The sequence below is a fragment of the Ischnura elegans genome, chromosome 9, assembly GCF_921293095.1.
Source record: "Ischnura elegans chromosome 9, ioIscEleg1.1, whole genome shotgun sequence".
Lineage (NCBI taxonomy): Eukaryota > Metazoa > Arthropoda > Insecta > Odonata > Coenagrionidae > Ischnura > Ischnura elegans.
Genome location: NC_060254.1, coordinates 502,156 through 525,771, shown reverse-complemented (window position 1 = coordinate 525,771; position 23,616 = coordinate 502,156). Strand labels below are relative to the sequence as shown.

The window sequence follows — 23,616 nt, the reverse complement described above, 5'->3', positions numbered from 1 at the left end:
ATGTCATAGGGGCAACTTCTCTTAGATATGATAGTAAATGAATGTGACCATATAATGTTGTCATCTTTAAACCCCCTGAAAACCCCTAAAAAATTAAAATTTGCATATATGTAGCCTTTTCGGGTACTTTTCGTCAGAATTCCGCCGCATTTCCAAGCCTTACCACTGATCGCTACGGAATTGATGTAGACGATTGATGAGCCCTGGCTGTACAAACCTATAAACCCCCGTTAACCCACATACACCCCCCAAAAAATAAAATTTTTCATATACGTCTACTTTTTGTGTACTTTCCGTGACTATTTCACCGCTGGTTCTTACCCCAACGACTAATACCTACGGAATTTATGTGAACGGATGGTGACCGCCAGGAGTACTCATATAAACCCCCGGTATCCCCCTAAAATCCCCCCAAATGTAAAATGTGCCATTAAATCTCCTATTTGGGAACTTCTCGCAAAGATTACGTCGCACTACCCGTCCCCTCTGAGCTCTAGATCCAGAATGTTTGGTGAAGGCGGGTCACCGTAAACCATACGGGAAAAAATACCAGAAAACCCCCGATTCACTCCTGGAACCTCGCCGAAAAAAATAAAATTTTTAAAGTCGCCATTCCGAATAGTTTTCCTCCCATTTTAGCCGGTGCCACTACTACTTATTAAAACCCCCGATAACCCCGCGAAACCTCCCAAAATGTTTTTTTTTAATCCCCTCTCCAAGTAAAAGAATCGTCAGAATTCCGCCTCTATTTTAGACCCCTAGGACTTATCGGCACAGAATTTATGAGAACGATTTGTGACCATTGGTTTAACACCAGTATAAAACCCCCGGTATTCCGTTTGAACCCCCCGCAAAAAAATGAAAAAGTTGCCATTAAGTCTTCATTTATGGGTACTTGTCACCACTATTACGCCGCATTGCCCTACCCTTTACAATCATCTTTACCTTCATAATCACTGTGAAGGATTGGTGACCGCATGCATAACACATTAAAACCCCGAATCCCCCGGGGAACCCCTCTCGGTGGAGAAGACTATTTATGAGGACTAAGCGGAGCAGCCGCGGGGGGCTCTTCATCCCCAAGGCGGCGAAACCATTCCGAGGAGTAACTGGCGTAGGCGAGGGGGAGCTTCAGTAACCCCCGGGCGGCGAAGCCGCCCCGATGTTTAAAGCGGCGCAGCCGCTGTGGGCTCCCTCCGCCCTTTGGCGGCGAAGCCGCCCCTTACTCGAATAACGGTGAAACAGTTCCGAAATGCCCTTGCCCTCTGGGCGGCTATGCAGACGCCAGACGATGAACGGCGAAGTACTTTTTGGGTAATTTTCGTCACTATTCCACCGCTGGTTCTTACCCCAACGACTCATCCCCACGGAGTTTATGTGAACGAATGGTGAGCGCCAGGAGTACACACATATAAACCCCCGGTATCCCCCTGAAATCCCATCCCTGAAATGCCATTAAGTCTACTATTTGAGAACTTCAAACGAGCATTACGCCGCACTACCCGTCCCCTCTGAGATCTTGATCCGGAATATTTGGTGAGGGCGAGCCACCGTAAACCATATGGGAAAAATACCAGAAAACTTATGAAACCTACTTGAACATCGCCGAAAATAAATCTATAGTCGCCTTTCCGAGTAGTTTTTGTCACAATTTAACCGATGCCCTTACCACTTATTAAAACCTCGGTAACCCCGTGAAACCTCCCAAAAAAATTTCTAATAAATCGCCTCTCCAGGTAAAAGAATCGTCAGACCACTGTTCCGGACCCCTAGGACTTGTCGTCACAGAATTTATGAGAACGATTTTTGACCACTGGTTTGACACAAGTAAAAAACCCCGGTATTCCGGTGGGAACCTCCCGCAAAAAATGAAAAACATGCCATTAAGTCCTCTTTTATGGGTTCTTGTCGCTACTATTATACCGCATTGCACTACCCTTTACAATTATCGCTGCGTAATCACTGTGGACGATTGGTGATCGCATGCATAACACATTAAAACCCCCGAGTCCCCCTGGGCACCCCTCTCGGTGGATAAGACCATTTATGAGGAATAAGCGGAGCAGCCGCGGGGGGGCTCCTCAACCCCAAGGCGGCGAAGCCGCCCCACTCCTAGGAACGGCGAAGCCGTTCCGAGGAGTAACTGGCGTAGGCGAGAGGGAGGTTCAATAACCCCCGGGCGGCGATGCCGCCCCAACGTTCAAGCGCCGCAGCCGCTGTTGGCTCCCCCCACCTCTTGGCAGCGAAGCCGCCCCTTAAACGAATAACGGTGAAACAGTTCCGAAATGCCCTCGCCCTCTGGACGGCTATGGCGACCCCAGACGAGGAACGGCGAAGCCGTTCCGAGGAAGGAGTGCGGCGCTTTCCTACCCCCTGGCCGGCGAAGCCGGCCCCTATCTTAGGTGAGATTATTTGAAATAAAATTCTTCGAACGACCACAAATGTAGACGGCAAAGCCGGAACCGGGGTTTTAAGGGGCGGAGCCCCTTAAGGAGCGTATTTCGGTTTTTATTTTACTGCGCGCGAATTGTGCGTGCCACACGGATTCTCAATGCATTTTTTGAAAGCTGATAAACGTTGGCACGTAATTATGTAATGTTATTATTTTATTGTTAAGCAATATGCTGCTAAAATGGCGTCCGAAAATTGGTTTTTCAAAATATATTTCATAAGTTCCGGTCCCCTCGTCGTAATTACAGGTGTAGGATATTGAAAATGATTATTATATATGCTCATAACATTGTCTACGAAATATAAGTAACAATTTTCTTTCGTCGTCCTTGGTTACTCAGAAAAAAAATAAAATATTCCGAAAATCACCGAAAGTTACGATTTCCAAAAGATTAACACAAGATTTTGTCAGTTTTAACCTGACCGATTTCTTTCAAACTTTGTAATTTCATGCAGCTAATCATTGTCTTTCAGAAAACATAAACAATTTATGAATGAATTTATGGATTTAACCACGAAAAAATAAAAATGGCGGGCACTACTAACTTTTTCAGGGAATGGTTTTATTTTTATTGTATTACTCTCGAAATATGGATGTCATAGGGAACACTTCTATTAGATATGACAGTAAATGAATGTGATCATATAGTTTCGTCATCTTTCAACCCCCCGAAGCCCCCTAAAAATTTAAATTTGCAAATAAGTAGCCTTTTCGGGTACTTTTCGTCACAATTCCACCGCTTTCCCAAGCCTTACCACTCATCGCTACGGAATTTATGTGGACGATTGATGACCCCGTGAAGTAAAAACCTATAAACCCCCGGGGAACCCGCAAACTGCCCCCACAAAAATAAAATTTTGCATATAACTCTACTTTTTGGGTTTTTTCGTGACTATACCACCACCCCCAACGACTCATCCCCACGGAATTTATGTGAACGGATGGTGACCACCTGGAGTACACACATATAAACCCCCGGTATCCCCCTGAAATGTAAAATGTGCCATTAAGTCTCCTATTTGGGAACTTCTCTCAAACATTACTCCACACTACCCTCTGAGCTCTAGATCCGAAATATATGGTGAAGGCGAGCCACCGTAAACCATACGGGAAAAAATACCAGAAAACCCCCGATCACCTCCTGGAACATCGCCGAAAAAAAAAAAAAAAATTTAAAGTCGCCATTCCGAGTAGTTTTTGTCACAATTTAACCAGTGCCCCTACCACTTATTAAAACCCCTGATAATCCCGTGAAACCTCCCAAAAATTTCTAATAAATCGTCTCTCCAGGTAAAAGAATCGTCAGACCACTGTTCCGGACCCCTAGGACTTATCGGCACGGAATTTATGAGAACGATTTGTGACCACTGGTTTAACACAAGTATAAAACCCCCGGTATTCCGTTGGCACCCCCCGCAAAAAAATGGAAAACTTGCCATTAAGTCTTCTTTTATGTACTTGTCGCCACTATTACTCCGCATTGCACTACCCTTTACAATCATCGCTACGTGATCACTGTGGACCATTGGTGACCGCATGCATAACACATTAAAACCCCCGAATCCTCCTGGGCACCCCTCTCGGTGGAGAAGAGCATTGATAAGGACTAAGCGGAGCAGCCCCTGGGGGGCTCCTCAAATCAAGGCGGCGAAGCCGCCCCACAACGAGGAACGGCGAAGCCGTTCCGAGGAGTAACTGGCGTAGGCGAGGGGGAGCTTCAGTTATCCTCGGGCGGCGAAGCCGCCCCGAAGTTCAAGCGGCGAAGCCGCTTCTCAAACGAATAACGGTGAAACAGTTCCGAAATGCCCTCGCCCCCTGGGCGGCTATGGCGATCCCAGACGAGGAACGGCAAAGCCGTTCCGAGTATTAAGACAAATTCCCGACCACTTCCGGACGTCCTGGGAAGACGAAATTTTCACCGTTGGTGGAGAAAAAATATTGATCGGGGGGAAAAGTCCGAAAACTCGAAAAAGTCGATCGGTTTTCGAGATATATCGATCCGAATTAACATTGCAGCCTTATGGGACTAAAACTTTTCCCATTCATTGCCTACTTGCAAATGTCACGGGAACATGAAATTTCACTGGCGGATACTAGATTTTTTGGCCATTTTTTTGATGTGAAACATATTGCCATATTTTGTTTATAAGTATTTTTTATATTTTTTTAAAATTTCCAATGCTTTTCTTATGGGCCTATCTTTGGATTTTTTTAAAACCAATTTTAATAGTTGTAGGAATAAGTCCTTAACGTATGAGATACTAGATTTTTTGGTTGATTTTTTGGTGTGGTCGTCTTTGCAATATTTTGATTAAAAGTATTCTTATTAACTTTTTAAAATTTCCAATGCTTTTCTTATGGGCCGAATTTCGGGATTTTTTTGACCTATTTGCAATAATCGTAGGTCTACTTCCTTTCAATGCAAGGTACTAGATTTTTTACTCAATTTTTTGGCTACCTTAAATTTTCCATAAGTCGAACGAATTACGAGTAATTAACGACAATCGATTTTCCATTGAAATCGCGACTCCTACAACGTTTGGTAACTTACAACACATCCGCCGTGAAGTTTGCATTCCCGCAAACACACGATTTTAAATTTTTCGGAATTTTTTTTGCCACTTCCCGACGTCGTACGGACACCAAATTAACGTAAGTGACGTCTTTTTGGTGCCCCTACGTGCCGCTACCCGGAGAACGCAGAATATTTAATTTAAACGGATGACACCGTCGAAAAACCATGCTTCCACTACAGCTAAAGAGCCGAAATTTTTATCGAAGGTAAACGATGCCGCTTTATACGGGACAAGCACATAAAGTCCCCCGATAACTCCCTGGGGCCCCCCGTAAAAAATAAAAATTATTTAACCTTTTCCCTGCCGTACACGTATATATACGTGTGGACGTTTCCTGACCCGGGAGACCACGGGCGTATATGTACGTGTGAGATTTTCCCGGTCAAGAAAACGAAACCCGTATATATACGTTTTCTAGCTCTCCCCCTTTCAGGACGGTCGTGGGTATAGGTCGCCTTTGTCTCGGGACCCAACGCTTCGGGGTTTAGGATTAACCCTCCGAATCCGGGAGCAGGTACCCGGACCCTTCGTCTTTTATAACCCCTCTCAGCGGTAAGGGACAGCGGTCATACAATTGTTTATAGAGTCAATTTTCGAAATACATATTTTTTCATTTCTCAAGAAATATAAACTAAGGATTGAATTGATTGTCTTTTGAGTAGCGTTTAGAATTTTTAAACGAAATTCTACAACAAATATTAACTTATATCTCGAGTTATGCATAAACATCAACATGAAAATTGTTGCTGCGTTAAATGCTTTGATAATGGCCTTACAACTTCGTTTAAAATTTGACAATGCTCAGATAAAAATGAGGAATTATATTCTGTCTGTAATTTACGTGCAAGCAACAATTATCCATTTGCTAAATACATATAAGCAATACATAAGTTGACCGCGAACCAATGCCGCAGTAATGGTCGTAAACCCGGGAAGCAGGGTGCACAACTACTCTCGGAGTCCGAGATAATGCAGAGTCCCACCGTGGAGGGGTCGAAAAAGGTTCAGCGAGACCCTTCTTAACGAATGCCCTCCAAAAATGCTCCGTACCACGAGAAAGAAGAGTCTCTTGGGGCTCGGTACAGCAGTCAAGCTAAGACGAAAACTCCGCGGTCTCGAAAGGGTTAATAAGTGGTATATTTCGTGTACTATTCATCCCAGTTGCATCGTTTTTATTTATTCGGACTGGGAATTGTGTCGGCTATATTTACCCGTCATGTTCAATTATCCTGCCCCATTTACACACCCGCAATAAAACTTCAAATTTTTAAATGTACATTTCTTAACAAAATAGTAGAGGTATAAAAGGGGCTCCTGGACATGGACACCTAAAGGCGATTTTTTTAAACCACTTCCCCATAAGGTACGGCTACGAAATTCACATGAGTTATGCCTTATTATAGCGCATATGCACCGCTATGTGGAGAACACAGAATTGGTGATCTAAATATGAGTAATACGGGGAAATTCATTGTTCCCCTACAGCTAGATCGCTGGAATTTTTATTGTAGGAAGACAAAGCCCATTTATGCAAGAAAACCCCTAGAAATTTCACGTGGCTTCCTAGAAGACCAGGGAAAAAATAATTTTTCTTTGTGTGAATAGCATGTTTTTTGCTGTTTTCGCATATTTTAGCAGTTATTCCGCTCTCCTATGAGTCATCGCTAAGGACTTTCGTAGAATGATTGTACCCGTAGTCACTACACTCATAAAAACCCTTGGAAACCCCCCGGACCACCTGCAAAACATCGTCATAAGGTAAAATGCTACAATCACGGCTAGCATGCGTCTACATTCTGCCACATTATCCCCCGGCAGTCTTTGAAAACGATGGGGGATAGCTGGTAGTACGCATTGCTCCGTGAGGAGTGAAAACCCTGGCGGCGAAGCTCCCCCCGCCCCAGGAACGACGGAGCCATTCCGAGGAGTCAGAGGCGCGGAAAACCTCCGAGAACCCTCGGGCGGCAAATCCGCTCAAACAAGTGGAGCAGCCGAATAGGTGTCTTACAAGGGGGGAGGGCGCCGATAACCCTTGGGCGGCGAAGCCGCCCACTAGCGAGGAACGGCGAAGCCGTTCCTCGGAGTCGATGGCTCGGGGGGAGAAACAGTAAACCTTGAGCATCGAAGCCGCCCCATCACGAGGAAGGGCGAAGCCGTTCCGAGGAGTCGACTTCCCGGGGGGACACATGTAAACCTTGGGCGGCAAAGCCGCCCCATCACGAGGAGGCTTATGGGGGGAGGGCGCCGATAACCCTTGGGCGGCGAAGCCGCCCCATCACGAGGAAGAGCGATGCCGTTCCCAGGAGTCGACGCTTCGAGGGGACTCGGGTAACCCTTGGGCGGCGAAGCCGCCCCTCCACGATGAACGGCGAAGCCGTTCCCAGGTACCAGCAGGTATCCGTCAGAGGGCTACCTCAATATCTGGGCGGCGAAGCCGACCCCGGACGAGGAACGGCGAAGCCGTTCCGAGTAGTCGGGGGTGGGACGGCGAAGCTGTCCGGAGGTGGCAGCCGGCGAAACCGAATGCGGGAGGGTTTTAGGGGGCGTAGCCCCATTACGAGCGCGCGCAGCGCGGCGAGTTGTAATATATGTGGATGATAGGTTGATTGCTGGAACAGATGAGGGGGAAATGAGTGAGTTTTTAGAGCATCTAAAGATGGAGTTAAAAATCACTATGGGTACTCTTACTTCTTTCCAAGGGATGGGAATTCAACAGCTAACCAATGGCTCAATTTTTGTGAGCCAAGGTTCATACACGAAGAAGGTTCTCGAGCGGTTCCGGTTTGCTGATGCAAATACTGTCTCGACACCCGCCGAACCTGGTGCCTCTGGTGGTGACGATGACACTAGTGATCAACCCTTGAATGCCAGTATACCGTATCGTGAGGCTGTAGGCAGCCTCATGTTCCTAATGGTGGCTACACGCCCTGATATAGCCTATGCCGTGATTATAGTCTCCCAATCCCTAGAGAGCCCCTCAAACAAAGACTGGAAAAATGTGAAAAGATTATTCAGGTATTTGCGTGGCACAGATGACTATGGACTGTATACTAGGCCGGCCCTTATTTTTCAGAATTGCGAAAAGTTATGTTTTCCTGGTCTCAAAATGATCCAAATGAGGTTTGTATTCATGTGTTAAAATTTGGTTACTTTAAAATAACGGCAACCCGTGCCCCAAGGGCCCTAAGTACTAAGACCCTCAATTGAGTTTTTTGGGGCCGAAAAAGCGCTATCCCTATGTAAAACATTAAATTAAAGCCCTTTAGGGCCGATTTTTCGTTTGTTTTGACCTATCTCTAAGCGTTTAGGAGATATCGTCCGTCGTAATGCAATCCCCCCCCCCAGGGCGCCACCCCGCACCGTGGCACCGCTGAGGTACGTCCTGCACCACTTACTAGAGACTTCCCCTCCACCCCCTCCCCTCCCTCGGCAAAGACTTTGCTCCTGGTGACAAGATCTAGCATCTGAAGAAATGTGCTTACCTTAGAAAGAATTGAATTGCCATAACAATACTTCGAATCCAAGAGATCAATTTAATTTCACTCTCTTTATGAATTTCGGTATATTAACCAAAATAAAATACATTTTCATTGTATTTCTAATTTTTCTTTGACATCCCATATTTGGCTATTAAAGTGCCTTTCCACACGTAAGGGTTGTATTGCGATGAAAAGTCACACTTACGTTAGTAATAAATTTTGAAAGCCCTCCTCCTTCAACGTGACTGCCTAAAAATCTTGAATTAGTTTCACCCCTCTTGCTGCACAATCATTTCCCACTTAATGGCACAGAATAAAATGCAAATCGTTCTTGTATGCTCATCCCATTCTCTCATGTGTTTACATCAAAGAATGCAATGCATATTTACAATACATTAAATAGCTTTCTCGAATTAGTAGTGACAAAATTTGATATAGATACCTTAGTCATGTTTTTATGTTTGTAGAATGCCTTCTTCGGTGGATCATATTTTTCCTTCACATGACCACGTATCACGTTCTTCTTTCCACACCTAGAAATGGATCCGTCAAAGAATGACAGGCCTACCAACTCCTCACTCATGTACCACAAGTGGTTTGAAAACCTCTTTTGTGCTGCTTTTGCTATGTCCAGGTTAACACTTTCGTGATTAACAAGTCTTTTTAGGAACTGCGGGTCACTGTTGGGAGCTAATGCAGCAAAAGGAGGAGAACCACATATTTTCCTTTCTTATTGAATATATTGAAATCTATTCCACCATTAACTGCATTTCGTGCTCCTCTTTATTTGTGTAAGAACTTTATTTCTTCAGCCCAAGCACATTTATCCGAGAGATTAACTGCACTTTCCTCCTCGTGCGTCAAAAATTCAATGGTACCGCTCCTTGCAATGTCAATTCATCAAGTTTTGTTACGAAAGATTCTCTTCTCTTCATCTCCACTGTAGTTCGCGCTCTCTTTATGTCGTTGCACGTTCATCCATTCTTTGCGTCATTTTTATAACTTTTCAATCGCCTTATTTTACATAATAACAGGAACTCTAGTTTTATACTATGGATGAGACGCATTTCTCACGGTTTTTCTCGCACTAAGTCTTTCAAATTTCGGACCCATTAGGTGATAGAGAAAACACACAGTACTTCTCTCACTGTAGGTAAATTTGAGCCGAGTATTTCTTCACTTTCTTTTCCAACCAGTTCAATGCCTGGATTTAGTCTTGATTACATGCCTTTCCTTGTTAGTCTATTCTTAAAATGAACGTCACGTTCAGGATAAAGTATTTATTTCACCACTTTTCTCCTTACATCCTAAAAAAACTTTGCACTTCCTAACCTTTGCACACTATACAGAAGAACTATCTCTATCTTTCCACGGTGATCTATATTCGTAAACTGACTGCCTCGTTTCTTCTTCCTTGAATATTTCTATCTACTGTTGAGGCCCTGGAGCCCTGCTCATTCCCTTCATTCCTTTATAATTCATAGACACAATTGTATCACATGCTCATAATATTTTGTACATAAAGAGCACTTTGGAACAAAGCCTGCAGTTCGCGGCCGTATGGCGGCAAAAAATCAAGGTTTAAGGGGTCTGTACCCAGTACATAGGACGGCGTTAAAGGGTTAAAATTGACATTAGAGGCTTTAACAACATTAATCATGACACAAGAGGAACAACCTATTCAATACTGTACCACTAGCATGTAAATCTTGTCACCAGGAGCAAAGTCTTTGCCGAGGGAGGGGAGGGGGTGGAGGGGAAGTCTCTAGTAAGTGGTGCAGGACGTACCTCAGCGGTGCCACGGTGCGGGGTGGCGCCCTGGGGGGGGGGATTGCATTACGACGGACGATATCTCCTAAACGCTTAGAGATAGGTCAAAACAAACGAAAAATCGGCCCTAAAGGGCTTTAATTTAATGTTTTACATAGGGATAGCGCTTTTTCGGCCCCAAAAAACTCAATTGAGGGTCTTAGTACTTAGGGCCCTTGGGGCACGGGTTGCCGTTATTTTAAAGTAACCAAATTTTAACACATGAATACAAACCTCATTTGTATCATTTTGAGACCAGGAAAACATAACTTTTCGCAATTCTGAAAAATAAGGGCCGGCCTACTGTATACGTATAGGGTATAAAGTTGATTCCCCAGAGCAAGTGTTACATGGATTCAGTGATGCAGACTATACTGGTGATTTAAAGACTAGACATTCACGAACTGGGGTGGTTTGTATGTACTCAGGGGGTGCCATTTCTTGGTTTAGTCAAAAGCAAAGAAGTTATGTATTATCCACCACTGAGGCTGAGTATGTGGCAGCAAGTGAAGCAGCTAAAGAACTGGTATGGTGGAAAAGATTATTTTCTGAAGTGACATGTTTAAAAGACTCACCAAAATTACTAGTTGATAATATGAGTGCTGTAAAACTTGCAAATAACCCAGAGTTTCATAAGAGATCGAAACACATAGATTTTAAATAACATTTTGTACGGGAAAAGTGCAATGATGGGACATTGAACATTGTACACGTTGAGGGTTTGAAACAAGTGGCCGACATTCTTACTAAGCCATTAGCAGGGCCACGATTTGAGACTGTGAAATGCTGGGTCTAGTTGATGCAATAAATTTAACTTGTGTGTAATTAGTTTGAGAGGAAGTATTGAAAAACTAACTACATTCATGTGTCAATCGATAGTGAGTAAAGACACTATCGATATATATCGATTTTGGTTCTAATGTGGGTTTTTCACCATGTGCTCAGTCTGCTCAGTAGTCAATTCTGTTTCCTTTGAAGAAGTTCTCATTGTATTTCTTTTGTGTTTCCTGTTGAATCCAATATTAAAACGTTATCACTATCTGGTCGTCCATAATTTCAACATTAAGTTTAGGAAAAACCTTAGGTATCAATATCTCCCAATCTCACGTTTTCAGCTGCATAATATTCTACTGAAATGTAGGAAGCAGGCATCGAATGCTAGAAATATTTATGGTACAAAATATAGTGCTACAAAGCTGCATTTTTGCATCTGATAAGGATAGTTATGAAACACTTAATGAATTCTTGAATTGAATCTATTTTGGAAATAAGTGAGGAAGTGGAATGAATGTTCAAGAGTGAACAAAAGATTCCTTAAACGTGATGGAAAATGACTCAAGACAATACTTGATTTTGCCGAAAAATCAACCACTGTCTTGGTGCTTGAAGAGTACGTTATTCTTATACAGTAAGTTTATTTAGTTTATATCCTTGATTTAAAGTACTATATAACTATTTCTTATGCAGCATAATGTACATGTTGCTTTAGTTTAGCCAGTGCAGATGGACGTCAAGTCGTATGTTTTCAGCGTTGTAGCGAGAGAACGAAAAGGAGGAAAACGAATGCAAAAGGATGATACGGTGACCATCCTCGGAGGCAAGAAGGACCCTTGCCAAGTGGATAAAATGCAACCCCGATTATTATGTGATGTCAGATTAAGAGGCTCTCTCACTAAATTACTGTGTCCATGCAGCTCACAAAATTTCAGTACAAGGGTCTTCAAAAATCTGAAATACCATGGATATAATCTTAATTCCAGTTTTGAGAGAGTGAGGCGAGCATACGATTCCATTTACGCGAGTGAAATTATTGTAGCAGAGGCTATATATGAAGTTTCCAAAAATCATCCCGGATCATACCGCGTCTCGAATCACAACGTGCTTTTCAACTGATCCAAGTCTCGCGCCGCATATAAAGTGCACTTTAATTTGCAAACACGGTTTTGACAGCAATTAGGACATTCGCAATGTAATCACATGTGGTAACGAGGGCCTATGTCTCATGCATTCTCGCTCGTGAGCACCCTTGTGCCTTCTTGTTTTGGTGAAAGATGATCTTCGTTAGATAAAGGATGAAACAGGTACGAGTATTCAAAAGTCATCACAATTATTCTAGATTTCCTCTCTAAATAGCCATCACTGACGCTTTAAAAACAAGTATTGTATGCCACATAGAAAGCAAGATAGTTTGGCATAGGGAATCAAAAGCAGAACAGGAGAAACAGTACAAACGGAGATCGGTTTATTAATACGTCAATGAGGGTTTCTAATTGTGAATTCCCTACAGGCTGGACCTTTATTCACAACCCTAAAACAAAAGATATTAGCTTATTGAGGTCGGATGGCTTACGTGAGGATATGTGCTTATCTTATTGTTTGATGATTTTAATAATGACCTATTGTAATAGATGGTTAATAAAACCGTCAAACATTACACACGAAAACGCATAAAGAAGCGCCAATTTTCTTCCGAAAAGCGTGTATGTCGTGTGACATGCCATTAAAAACGCTTGTGTGTGCGTCAAAGCCTATTATAAGAACCAAAGACTCCAGTGCTTCAATCACGACAACTTCCAATACGTGATGACAGCGTTCCACTTCATAGCTCTCAACGACGGGCCTCTTGAAGTCTCTATTGAACTCCAAAATGACGGTTGTGGAGATAAGTACTTCATCCAAAATTCACAACTGAGATATACATCAGTAATTGCTTCACAAACTTTATGAAAACACACCCGTTTCGCTCAACGCCAAGCTGAAGCACTAGTAAACAAACCAGCCGATCAACCCTGTCTCACTTCTTAAATTGGCCACCAGATGTCAGCTACTTTGATTCCTCTTGCCAATAGGAGTCCTACATGTTAAGCGGTTTTACTAATGAAATTTCCTCTTTCCGTATCTATTGCATAAGTATTTCCTTGCATGTTTCTAAAATTCGTCTGTTCGTGGACAAAGTCGCAGATTTAGCTAATAGCTAGATAATCTTTACAGACCACATTTTTGTAAGGAATGATCAACCTCCTCTTACCTGCAATATAGCTTCTACTGGAACGGGATGGAGATAATTTGTAGCGGTATATCCATAAATGAAAACACTTGTGCGTAGATACAACGCGGGGAAAACTCAAATCGAGCTCATTTTCTTAATCTATATTCTCACATTTCGGCAGCTTTCGGAGGCCCTGAAGCCATTTTCGGAACCAGTATCCATACAATTCTGTCCCTGTAGTAAACACCTTAATCGGTAGAAGACGATAATAAATGAAAAGAGGTGTCATGGAAGGCCAGAGCATAGAGCCAAATGGCCAATATCGCATATTTTTAATCGCTTTTTTTCGCGATGTTCCACCACCTAAAAATAATTTTTAATACGCCAGCCGAAAGGTATTAAAAACACCCCAAAAAACGTTTTCTTCTTTTTGGCCCTGTCAAAATTTTGTTATGAAAACGCGTTAGAAATTTTCAAATAGACGCCATATCTTCTTGTCCCGCTCAAAGTTCTTGAAAACAATTGGACATCTGCTCCATTCAATAAGGTTTCAAATTCCGCAAACAGCATTAAAAAATGTGCCTTCTTGACCGATATATTTAAAAAAGAGTGAAAAACGTAGTTTCGATCTAGACGGCCTTCTAGCGGGCTGGAAGTGTGGGGAGGTTTGTCCTATTTGATCTCAAATCGAATACCCTAATTAAGGGAAAAATCCTGGAGGGGGGACTTTTCATCCTCTTATCCGGCTATGCCCTTTATGTAAGAGTCCGTGGATAATGCAATACCGAGTAAGTTTAAATGTTTGAAAGCTGAAACGAGATGGTACATTGCTTAAGTCCGTAAATGACTCGATAAAGACAAAGACCAATCGCTAAAATGAAAAAGACATGCGGGTATTACTGGGGAATAAATACAATAAATGCGTGAAAAGTTGAAAAAGGATAAAGGATTCAGTTCAATTCAAAACAAAATCATTGGGCGAATATTTAGACGATAATTCTTAGGCTTTCTGTTCATATGTGAGGGAGGTACAAGGAAATATCTCTACATTCTCTTCACGTGAGCAACATATTTAAGGTCAAAGTTGAACAAATTTAGCGAAAAACGACCACCTTCGATTTTTTCTGAAAATTGCCAACTTCATCCTTGTGCAGTGGTGTCATGAATAGTTAAATTGACAAAATTGTTATACCATCTTAATTAACACTTTTTTGTCTTCCATTTGGAGGGTTTTTAAAGATTTTGTTTCATCATTAACCTTAGATGTATAACAAAATGGCGGACCCTTTTCAATTCAACGCCAATTCAATTGGAAAAACCTTGCCGATAAACGGAATTAGGGTTCATTCAGGGTCATTTTCCTGTTTTCTTTATCTTTAAATCTATCCGTTTTTAGCAATTGTAGCCAGCAGTTCTTTCTCTCCATTGGTCATTTGCTTAATTTTGATGATTGTTTATCACCGTTTGCAAGACGATGTTACTCACGCGACGATGGGCTACGATGTTGTCGGTCAGGTGTGTTAGCCAGTTACACCACCAAGCCATTTCCTCAGAGCGAACTTCAGGATGGGTTTTTCAGGATTGGTATATTTAACTTTGCACCCGTGCGCGTGACTGCGTTCAAAGTCACTTGTTCCTGCAGCACCTCAAGGGTGTTTGGCAGGGGGTGATTATGCGACAACTTTAGCATTCAATACGCTGCGTCTTCGCAGTAATCGAAAAACAAGGATCGTAACACATTCACATGCCAGCACGTGGTATGAGCTCTCACCGATCGGAAGTAAAAGACTGTGATGGAGATAATTAAGGAAATACGTTATTTACAACTATATCCAGGTTATAAGAGAGAGCATATAGATTTCCATCCCGAATGTGGTTTTGATTGCTACATTTAAGCATTCTCACGAGGAACCGGACTTAAGTTCAACTCAACATGTATCAAATTGGCACCAGGGTCTATCTTTCCCATTGGGTGCCCGAAGTAAACTATGTGGCTACCTGTGTGAAACTTTGTGTGTACCTAAATTAAACCATGTCATGGGAGCCAAGACCACTTTATCATGCGCGTAGCCGCAACTGATGAATAAGAGGGAATTTTTAGTGAAAATGAATATGTGTAGGCACGTAAAATTTGAGTTCTGTACCCATCAATTGAATGGTTTGCGGCGTAACTTCGTGAAATTTCCTCATAATGGAATTTACAAAGTTTTTTCATTCCATTCTGTACCCATAATTGATTTTACAAACAATATTTATGAGAAGTTTTCTCGGGTTTCGCACCGGGTCAGGTCCTCCATTTCTCCTTCCAAACCTTTCACAATATGTACAGAATTCTGTGGGTGAGGGCGGTTCAGCGTCTCCTGATTGGCTACCAGTCTCCTCGTATTTTTAAGAGGGGGTCCCATTTATGGCTTAACCCATCCTTGATATGATCCTATGTCACTAGGGCATGAGCTTCGAGCTTTATTGATATTTTTCCTCCAGTTCGGACCATATTTTGCTGACTATTGGAGATAAATAAGTGGTATCCATCTGTGACTCCATCACTCAAATAAAGCTGACACGTTCTAAATTTTTTTTGTTAGAAAGACGCATTACGCATCCGGATCACATAAAGGTTAGATCATGGTAAGCTAAGTCATAAAAGCTTTGGGGGGCCTTGGAGCCCCTCCCGTGGGTAAATTAATCGCTATAAATGAATGTGAAAGAGAATTCTTCCCGTAAATTGATGCCTAAAATACATTTGTATGGATTTGTAGGACCATAAGTCATGTTAGGACCTCTGTTGACCTGAACTCCAAAATTTACCATTTTAATGGTAGAAGAAATGAACCGATTTTAGTAATATTTTCACAACTAAAGTGGCAAAACGATTGTAAAGGAAACTTGCTCTAGTAGGAGGGGTGATAGGCCTCAAAATCTCACAAAATGGACCTTTTAAACTCCTGAATATCGTCTTGTTTTGCCAGAGTTTATGAAGATTATTGCTTAATATCACAATTAATAATGATACTTATGAATTCGTTTGGTATTTTTAAAATTTTTACTGATGCATTACCTACTTATTTGACAGTAAACAACTTTAACAGCTAAATATTTTCTAGATCAATTACTGTCTTCCATTCGGCTTTTTAAAATATTTCCTAAGTTTTCCAGCTCTGGAACCTTTCCACGTCAATGTAACCACTACCAGCTTGTATGCTGAATTAAGTTGGAGACTCATAACAAAATAGTGGTAGAAAATTATCTGTACGAAATGTAAAAATGAAAAAAAATCTCATTAGGATGATGCACATTAAAACACGTTGATTACGGTAGAAGATTGTGCTTACTTTTGTAATGAAAAACCATTGACTTTTCCAATAAATATGTAATTACCAACTTAGATGTATCTTAATGATGATGCAGAAAATTCCTCAATTTTTTCACATAATGAGAAAATAAAAAAGAATTAGAGGTAACATGAGACCTTAGAGATCGATAAGAAACGGCAGGAAATGGGTAACCCCTGTCTGCACCAACGAGTATACTTCTTGACCAATAAGTTGTTTGTAGTGATACGTAAAAATCGCTAATGTGATAAATATGATATTGATGCAATGTACGAGAATAAATGTGGCATAGGCACGATGACTGGACTTGTATGATGTTTAATCAGCAAGTTTGCCTTTTTGATGGTAAAATTCGTAAATTTAGTGACGAGCGCTCTGCCGGCACCTACTGCTTATTGACTGGGACCATAACTAGACCATACAAGCTACACCACCGACCCCGCCAGCCCATTTTCGCACGCTTCCACCTAAAAGGCGCAAAATCGGCGAGTTCACCAATTTTGAAGCGTTTCCCTCTCTTTACCTTTCTTCCTGAGAATGGTTTTTTCAGACGATGACCTTGACTACGGTTATTAAAACGCTACCAAAGATCGTTACCGATCGATATCTAAGGATAATAACATTTTGTGTTTTGCCTTATACATCAGAAGGTGTTTGGTTCAATGGAATGGATCTGAATGTGTAGGGTAGACAGGGGTACGTTTACACATGGGGTTCATTTACGCGGTGCAATTTTCCTAACAGAGTTAAAACTATAGCGCACCACAAGTCAAAACATATTAATGCTCTTCTTAAGGGGCTATTCACGAGATTTTTTACCGTCAGTCAAACATCGATCTAGCGCTGCGTAAGCTTGTCCCAAGAACGGGCAAGTTAAGTGTCCCAACGTATATAGAATAAAGAAAATGTCTTTCTAACAAGCCATTGTAATACTTATTTTTGTAGTTTTGTTGAGTGTACATTTTTTACTTATTTTATTATAATAAGTCAAAAATTATTAAAATCAGTACAACCGCTCTTGATTTGTAAATGGTGTTGCGAAACCATTCATTGATTATCAGGTGGTTCGAAGTTGGTCGGGGTGAGTTAGTTTAGTATATATCTTATCCTTTAATTAATTTTTTTTCCACTACATGATTATTAAAACTATTCCGTATTTTTTCAAATAACTGTGTTTCACCGCACTTTGTCGTCATCAACCAATAACGCATAAAGAAAAAAGAAAAGGAAGACGCTACAAAATGCTATAAACTGTAATTGAAAGTGCTATAAAATTAAAATGAAAGTGCTATTTACACGTATCTCTAGTTATTAGTGATGCTTCTGGTTTATTTTGAGGTTTGGTCAATAGGTTTTTAACATTTTTTCCAACTTTTCGATGCATATTTGTCATCTTCATTGACTTTCCACGTCATAAGTATAAGCACCCGAGTTTGAAGCAATATTGTGAGGTAATGGTTCGTCTAATTTTATATATTTTTCAATAATAATCCTCATCCAATATAAAAGACACTTGTATTTCCACAGTTAAAGGCACAACTGGTTATATAGTTACGGAGTCATGACCCCTGTGATACCCCCTTCCCCCTAAATCCGTCATTGGGAAAAGTTGCAGAACTGCGAAAGGAAAGGAAATAGAAAAAAATGTCAACTAGAATACCTCAAATAAAAATAAATGTGTTTTACCGTTTCCATGTGATGTTTCGCGGAAATGGCTGGAATAACATGTTATTTACGAGTGTTGTAAACATTGAGATTCAACTTCACGTTGATTATGAGTGAAATATACGGAATTTTACGGGTTGAGAGGAAGATCACTATAATTTATTGCTATGATAATCAATGAAATAATTAATGAGATCTGCTTCTTCAACAAAAAATAATACAGATAATGGAAGAAAGAATCGGAGTTATTAAATCTCATTGTTCATTATGATGTTAATTTATTCTCTTCCTTTTGTTTTGGAAGGTTGGAAATCACCCCCACTACCACGACCGGCACCTCTTACATGACCACCACCTCATACCATCACCACCACTGCAAGCTCCTCCTACTCATTTGAAAGGGTTTATTTTCTTTTTCGTTATGAAATATATGATAATGTATCTAATTTATCAATAATCTGATGTTTTGTCTATCCATTTATTCTAGCAGCGATTACTAAGGAGAAGATTCCAAGATATACTGGAGGAGTTCACCTTCCTCAAGAAGTAAGAGTTGAAGGAGGGGGTGAAGTATCGGATGGAGAGGATTGGTACCCGATACGGGGAGGGGTTGTTGACCCCAATTACTTATGATGGGGGAGAGAGAAAAAATGGACTATCCTCGGATGTTCATGATGAATGAAGGGGGAGTATGTTTTAACAATTTAAACGGGGATGAAAAGTTTTATGCATGTAAATTAGTAAAAAACATTACAAATAGAATAAAAAAAATTATTATATCTTTTTTAATTTATTTATTCAGATCAATGACCATGAATTATGTTAGAAATTGCATTGGGAGGATGGAGATGATCTTTCGATTTTTAAAAACCATAATAGTTCAACAGTAATTTGGATTATTAGAATATAGTATTAATGTTAGAGAACATAAATGTAACACAAAGTATGGTTTCGTTTATTAGCTTTAAGGATGAAAATTTTCTGTAATAGACGTCAAAACGATATATCGTGAAATAACTTTGCACCCTGGCAATGGACCCTCAAGGGTCTGAGAAAATTTAATTCTTTCATCCGAGAGGTAATAAAATGCTAGCAACCATGCCGTTTAAAGCATACATTTATCTATTGAAGTGTGGAAGGTATTTAAGTTAGATGGTGCTGTTACGTCATGTGCCAGCTTCGGCATTCACTTTTAGAGACATACGGGTTGAATTCATAAATAATAGTCAATGATTCGTGTATAACGTTGCAGGAGGAACATTTTTTTAATAACTGACAAAACGCTTACTCTGCAAATAAGATACCCTTGTACCCTTACCATGGACCATGAATGAGTATAAGGATATTTGATGGTTGTATTCGAAGGATAATAAAATGCTTACAGCTATGCCGTTTAAAGCAAAAATTTATCTATTCAAATGTGGAAGATATTTAAGGTAGATGATGCTGTGACGTCATGTGCCAGGATCGGTAAATCCGTAATCACCTCAAACGTCTTTCTCTGGTGCCAGAATACTCAGTAGTAAACTGAATTAAAGAGCACCGAAAGCACAAAATCTGTGTTTCGATGAGGGATGTAGACGATGTATGTGTCCGGAAGTCACTGCTTCTCCACCAGGAGATTGGTGTACTCCGGGCGAGATTCGGGTTCTCTCTATAGTGCGACGCTCATATTTATCAATCGTGTAATGATGCTCGTTTCCGATGCAGATGCTTATATACTAATGAGGAGTAAGATAATAATGACAGAGAGAAGCTGTGGTTGGCAAGTGGGGTTGGGGTGAATACGAGACTTGGAAACGATGGGAATACTATCAGGTGAGTTGCCAAGTTGAGTGGAGGCCAATACGTGACTTGGAATCGATGTCGATGGCTGCATGGTCACTGCGTTCTTTCGAATTAGGAATGGATTTTCCATTGTGTTATATTTCAATTGGTAATGACTTTTCCGAGAAATTGTGCTGAAAACATTGGAATTAATCTACTCGCTTGCCAATCTGATACCACGAACATCATGCGATTAACCTCATTCTTTTGTTTGACACCCTTGGCTACTACCATGTCTCCTTCATAAATCAGCACCTCGTCACGAACGAACTCAACCTTAAATCCACGAGCAGTGCATACACCCACGGAAAAAAGATTCTTTCTCAATTGCGGCACGAAAAGTACATTCTCTTTTTTTCCATTCTCCTACTGATTGTTCACGTACCTCTGGATAAGAACAGTTCCAACGCCTTTTGCTTCCGGCATCGTATTGCCCCCAAACGTTATGCTAACATTATCACAGGGCGTCAACTCAAAAAACCACTCCTTTCTGAAACAAATGTGCTTTGAAGCACCACTGTCTGTTACCCACGCATATTTGTATCTGTTGACAGTATCGCATCGCGTACCGCACGCTCCGGCTTCGTAATGTTTTTCCCTGATGCAGCATCTACGTCCGTAACAATGAATGCACTTACAGATTCGTTTCTTCTTACCTACTCTTTTTCATCCTTTTCCTCCTGCAATTTCTTGCAAGATTCCCAGGTTTTCCACACTCATAACCCTTGAAAATACCTGAATTTTTATTCTCTCTCTTCTCCTTGGAATGTCTCACCATCGCACAGTGGGCTAGAATCGAAAAAAGCTGGCCAAAACCTCAAAATCGATTTTTTTGAGCTAGGAAGTTGAAACTTCGCATACACATTCTCAAATAAATTGTGCATAACTACCCAGATTATTTTGGTCCTGTGTTTTCACTTTAACAATATATGTGAGGTGAAAGTTGAGCAAATTTAGCGAAAAACGACCACCCTCGATTTTTTCTGAAAATTGCCGACTTTATCCTCGTGCAGTGGTTTTATAAATAGTTTTATCGACAAAACGGTTATACCATCCTAATTGAAACTTCTTATTCTTTCATTTGAAGGGTTTTTAAAGATTTTGTTTCATCAATAACCATAGATACATAACAAAATGGCGGAGCCTGTTTTCAACCCATTTTTTCACATAAACGTAGAAAAAAAGTAGACATTGTCACCGGCTTACACTAAGTAACTTATATCATGTCGTTCTTTGAAGCTTCTATATTGTGAATCTAAAGTCAAACCTTGCACCAATTTGCAACCCCGAATTTTAAATAGTTTTTTCGAACGCACGGACGACTCCGGTTCTGGCCGGTGGCGGCGGAGAGTACGGCGACGCGGCAAGCGGGGTGATGCAATATGGTCTCATTCACTTTTATGTGTGGATAACAGATATATTAGTGACAGAAAATAATCACCAGAAAATAAAATTTATAAATATTGCTACGAATGACTCTCATTATGCAATCGCTGGGCACTGCAAGAGGTGCACTGAAAGGTTTCCTTCTTTGAGTGCATTCCATGGAAAATGGACTTAAATCGCGTGCTTAAAGTGGGGAAACGGACTCATTTATTAACAAACAAGCTCTATATCTAGGCAAGAGCCCTCGATGACCCATAGCCTCCAATTCCTAACCTGCCATACATATTTATAGGCCTTCTGACAACGGTCGTTTTATAGTATTGTTGTAGTGCCGAGCCCTTCGAACTTGTTTTTGGTCTGAACTCCTGCTAGCTTTAAAAGTTTCGGAAGGCATATTGCTCACATCAAATAATGTATTCTTTCTAAGAAATACAGTTCATTTTAATGTATGCCTTATGCTCAATTTAAAGTATTGATTTAAATCTCTTACCTATATATCAACGTCATTATTCTTATTAAACTGCGCTGTTGACAAAATGGTTATCTTTCAGAAATATTTTACCATACAAACATAACTTAAACAAAAGCAACACAATTTACACTTTTCCCAACTAACATACTGCAATTATCACTGTCAGCAATAAAAGGTTACTGTTTTTCATTCAATATCTGACGAGTTTTTATCACTTTCACTGTCTGAGCTAAAGCATTGTTTTCCTTTTTCAAAAACAGATCCATTACATTTTTCGGCAAGCTGTGTGTTTCTTCCAGTTTAATCGGCGTAATTTTTGTCATTATCAGTTATGACATTAGGAGTTGTCTTCGGAATAAATCCCTATTTGTGGCCACTCGTGTCATTTTTCTAGTCAACCGTTCACGGAACTTTCTCACGTCCTTATACCGTGCCTATATCGCTTCCCCTGTCAGTTGTCGCAATTAAGAATGGACTCTTTTGCAATGTCAGCTCCTTGAATGAAGACCTTATGTACGGTTGGTGGCATACCATAATTGTATTTAAAGCGTCAGTGTGAGAGAGAGAAAATTAAATTATTTGGAGAGGAAATCTAGAATAATTGTGATGACTTTTGAATACTCGTGCCTGTTTCATGCTTGGCCTAAGGAACAGCATTTTTTACCTAAACAAGAAGGCACAAAGGTGCTCACGAGCAATAATTCATGAGACATAGGCCCTCGTTCCCACGTGTGATTATATTGCGCATGTCCTAACTGCTGCCAAAGCCGTGTTTGCAAATTTAAGTGCACTTTATATGCGACGCGAAACTTGGATCTGTGGAAATGTACGTTAAGATTCGAGTCGCAGTAAGATGCAGAACCATTTTTGGAAACTTCTTATATAACCTCTGCTACAATAATTTCACTCGGGTAAATGAAGTCATATACTCGCGTCACTCTCTCATCGCTTGGGTTAATATTATATCCCTGGCATTTCAGATTTTCGAAGACCCTTGCACCGAAATTTTGTGAGCTGCATGGACACAATTAATTAGTGAGAGGGCCTCTTAATCTGACATAACATAATACTCGGGGTTGCATTTTATCCACTTGGCAAGAGTTCTTGCCTCCGAGGATGGTCACTGTATCTTCCTTTTGCATTCGTTTTCCTCCTAGTCGTTCTCTCGATACAACCCTGAAAAAATGAATTGACGTCCATCTGCACTGACTAAACTAGAGCAATATGTAAATTGTGCTGCATAAGGAATAGTTATTAATTGCTTTAAATCAAGAATATAAATTAAATAACCTTACTGGATAAGAATAATGAACTCTTCAAGCACCAAGACAGTACTTGATTTGGAAAAATTCGGCAAAATCAAGTACTGTATTGAGCCATTTTCAATCACGTTTAAGGAATATATTATCTGTTATTGTTAAAACGTTTATTAGTTAGTAAAAGAGTCCGTTTCCACACTTTAAGCACGCGATTTAAGTCCATTTTCCATGGAATGCACTCAAAGAAGGAAACCTTTCAGTGCACCTCTTGCAGTGCCCAGCGATTGCATAATGAGAGTCATTCGTAGCAATATTTATAAATTTTATTTTCTGGTGATTATTTTCTGTCACTAATATATCTGTTATCCAC

The 23,616-nt window shown here is 40.8% G+C and overlaps 1 protein-coding gene across 2 annotated transcripts in view; it reads left to right on the top strand.

The window, feature by feature from the left end:
• LOC124166097 (probable protein arginine N-methyltransferase 6.2) overlaps positions 1-19,044 on the top strand; it is a 192,062-nt gene extending 173,018 nt beyond the window's left edge. The window contains exon 7 of one of the 2 annotated variants that reach the window (XM_046543731.1): positions 18,793-19,044. In XM_046543731.1, coding sequence (XP_046399687.1) covers positions 18,793-18,852 — 60 coding nt within the window. In that variant the 3' untranslated portion in view covers positions 18,853-19,044. The remainder of the gene's footprint in view (positions 1-18,792) is intronic. The other variant, XM_046543729.1, reaches the window with a different exon arrangement.
• The last annotated feature ends 4,572 nt before the right edge of the window (positions 19,045-23,616 follow it).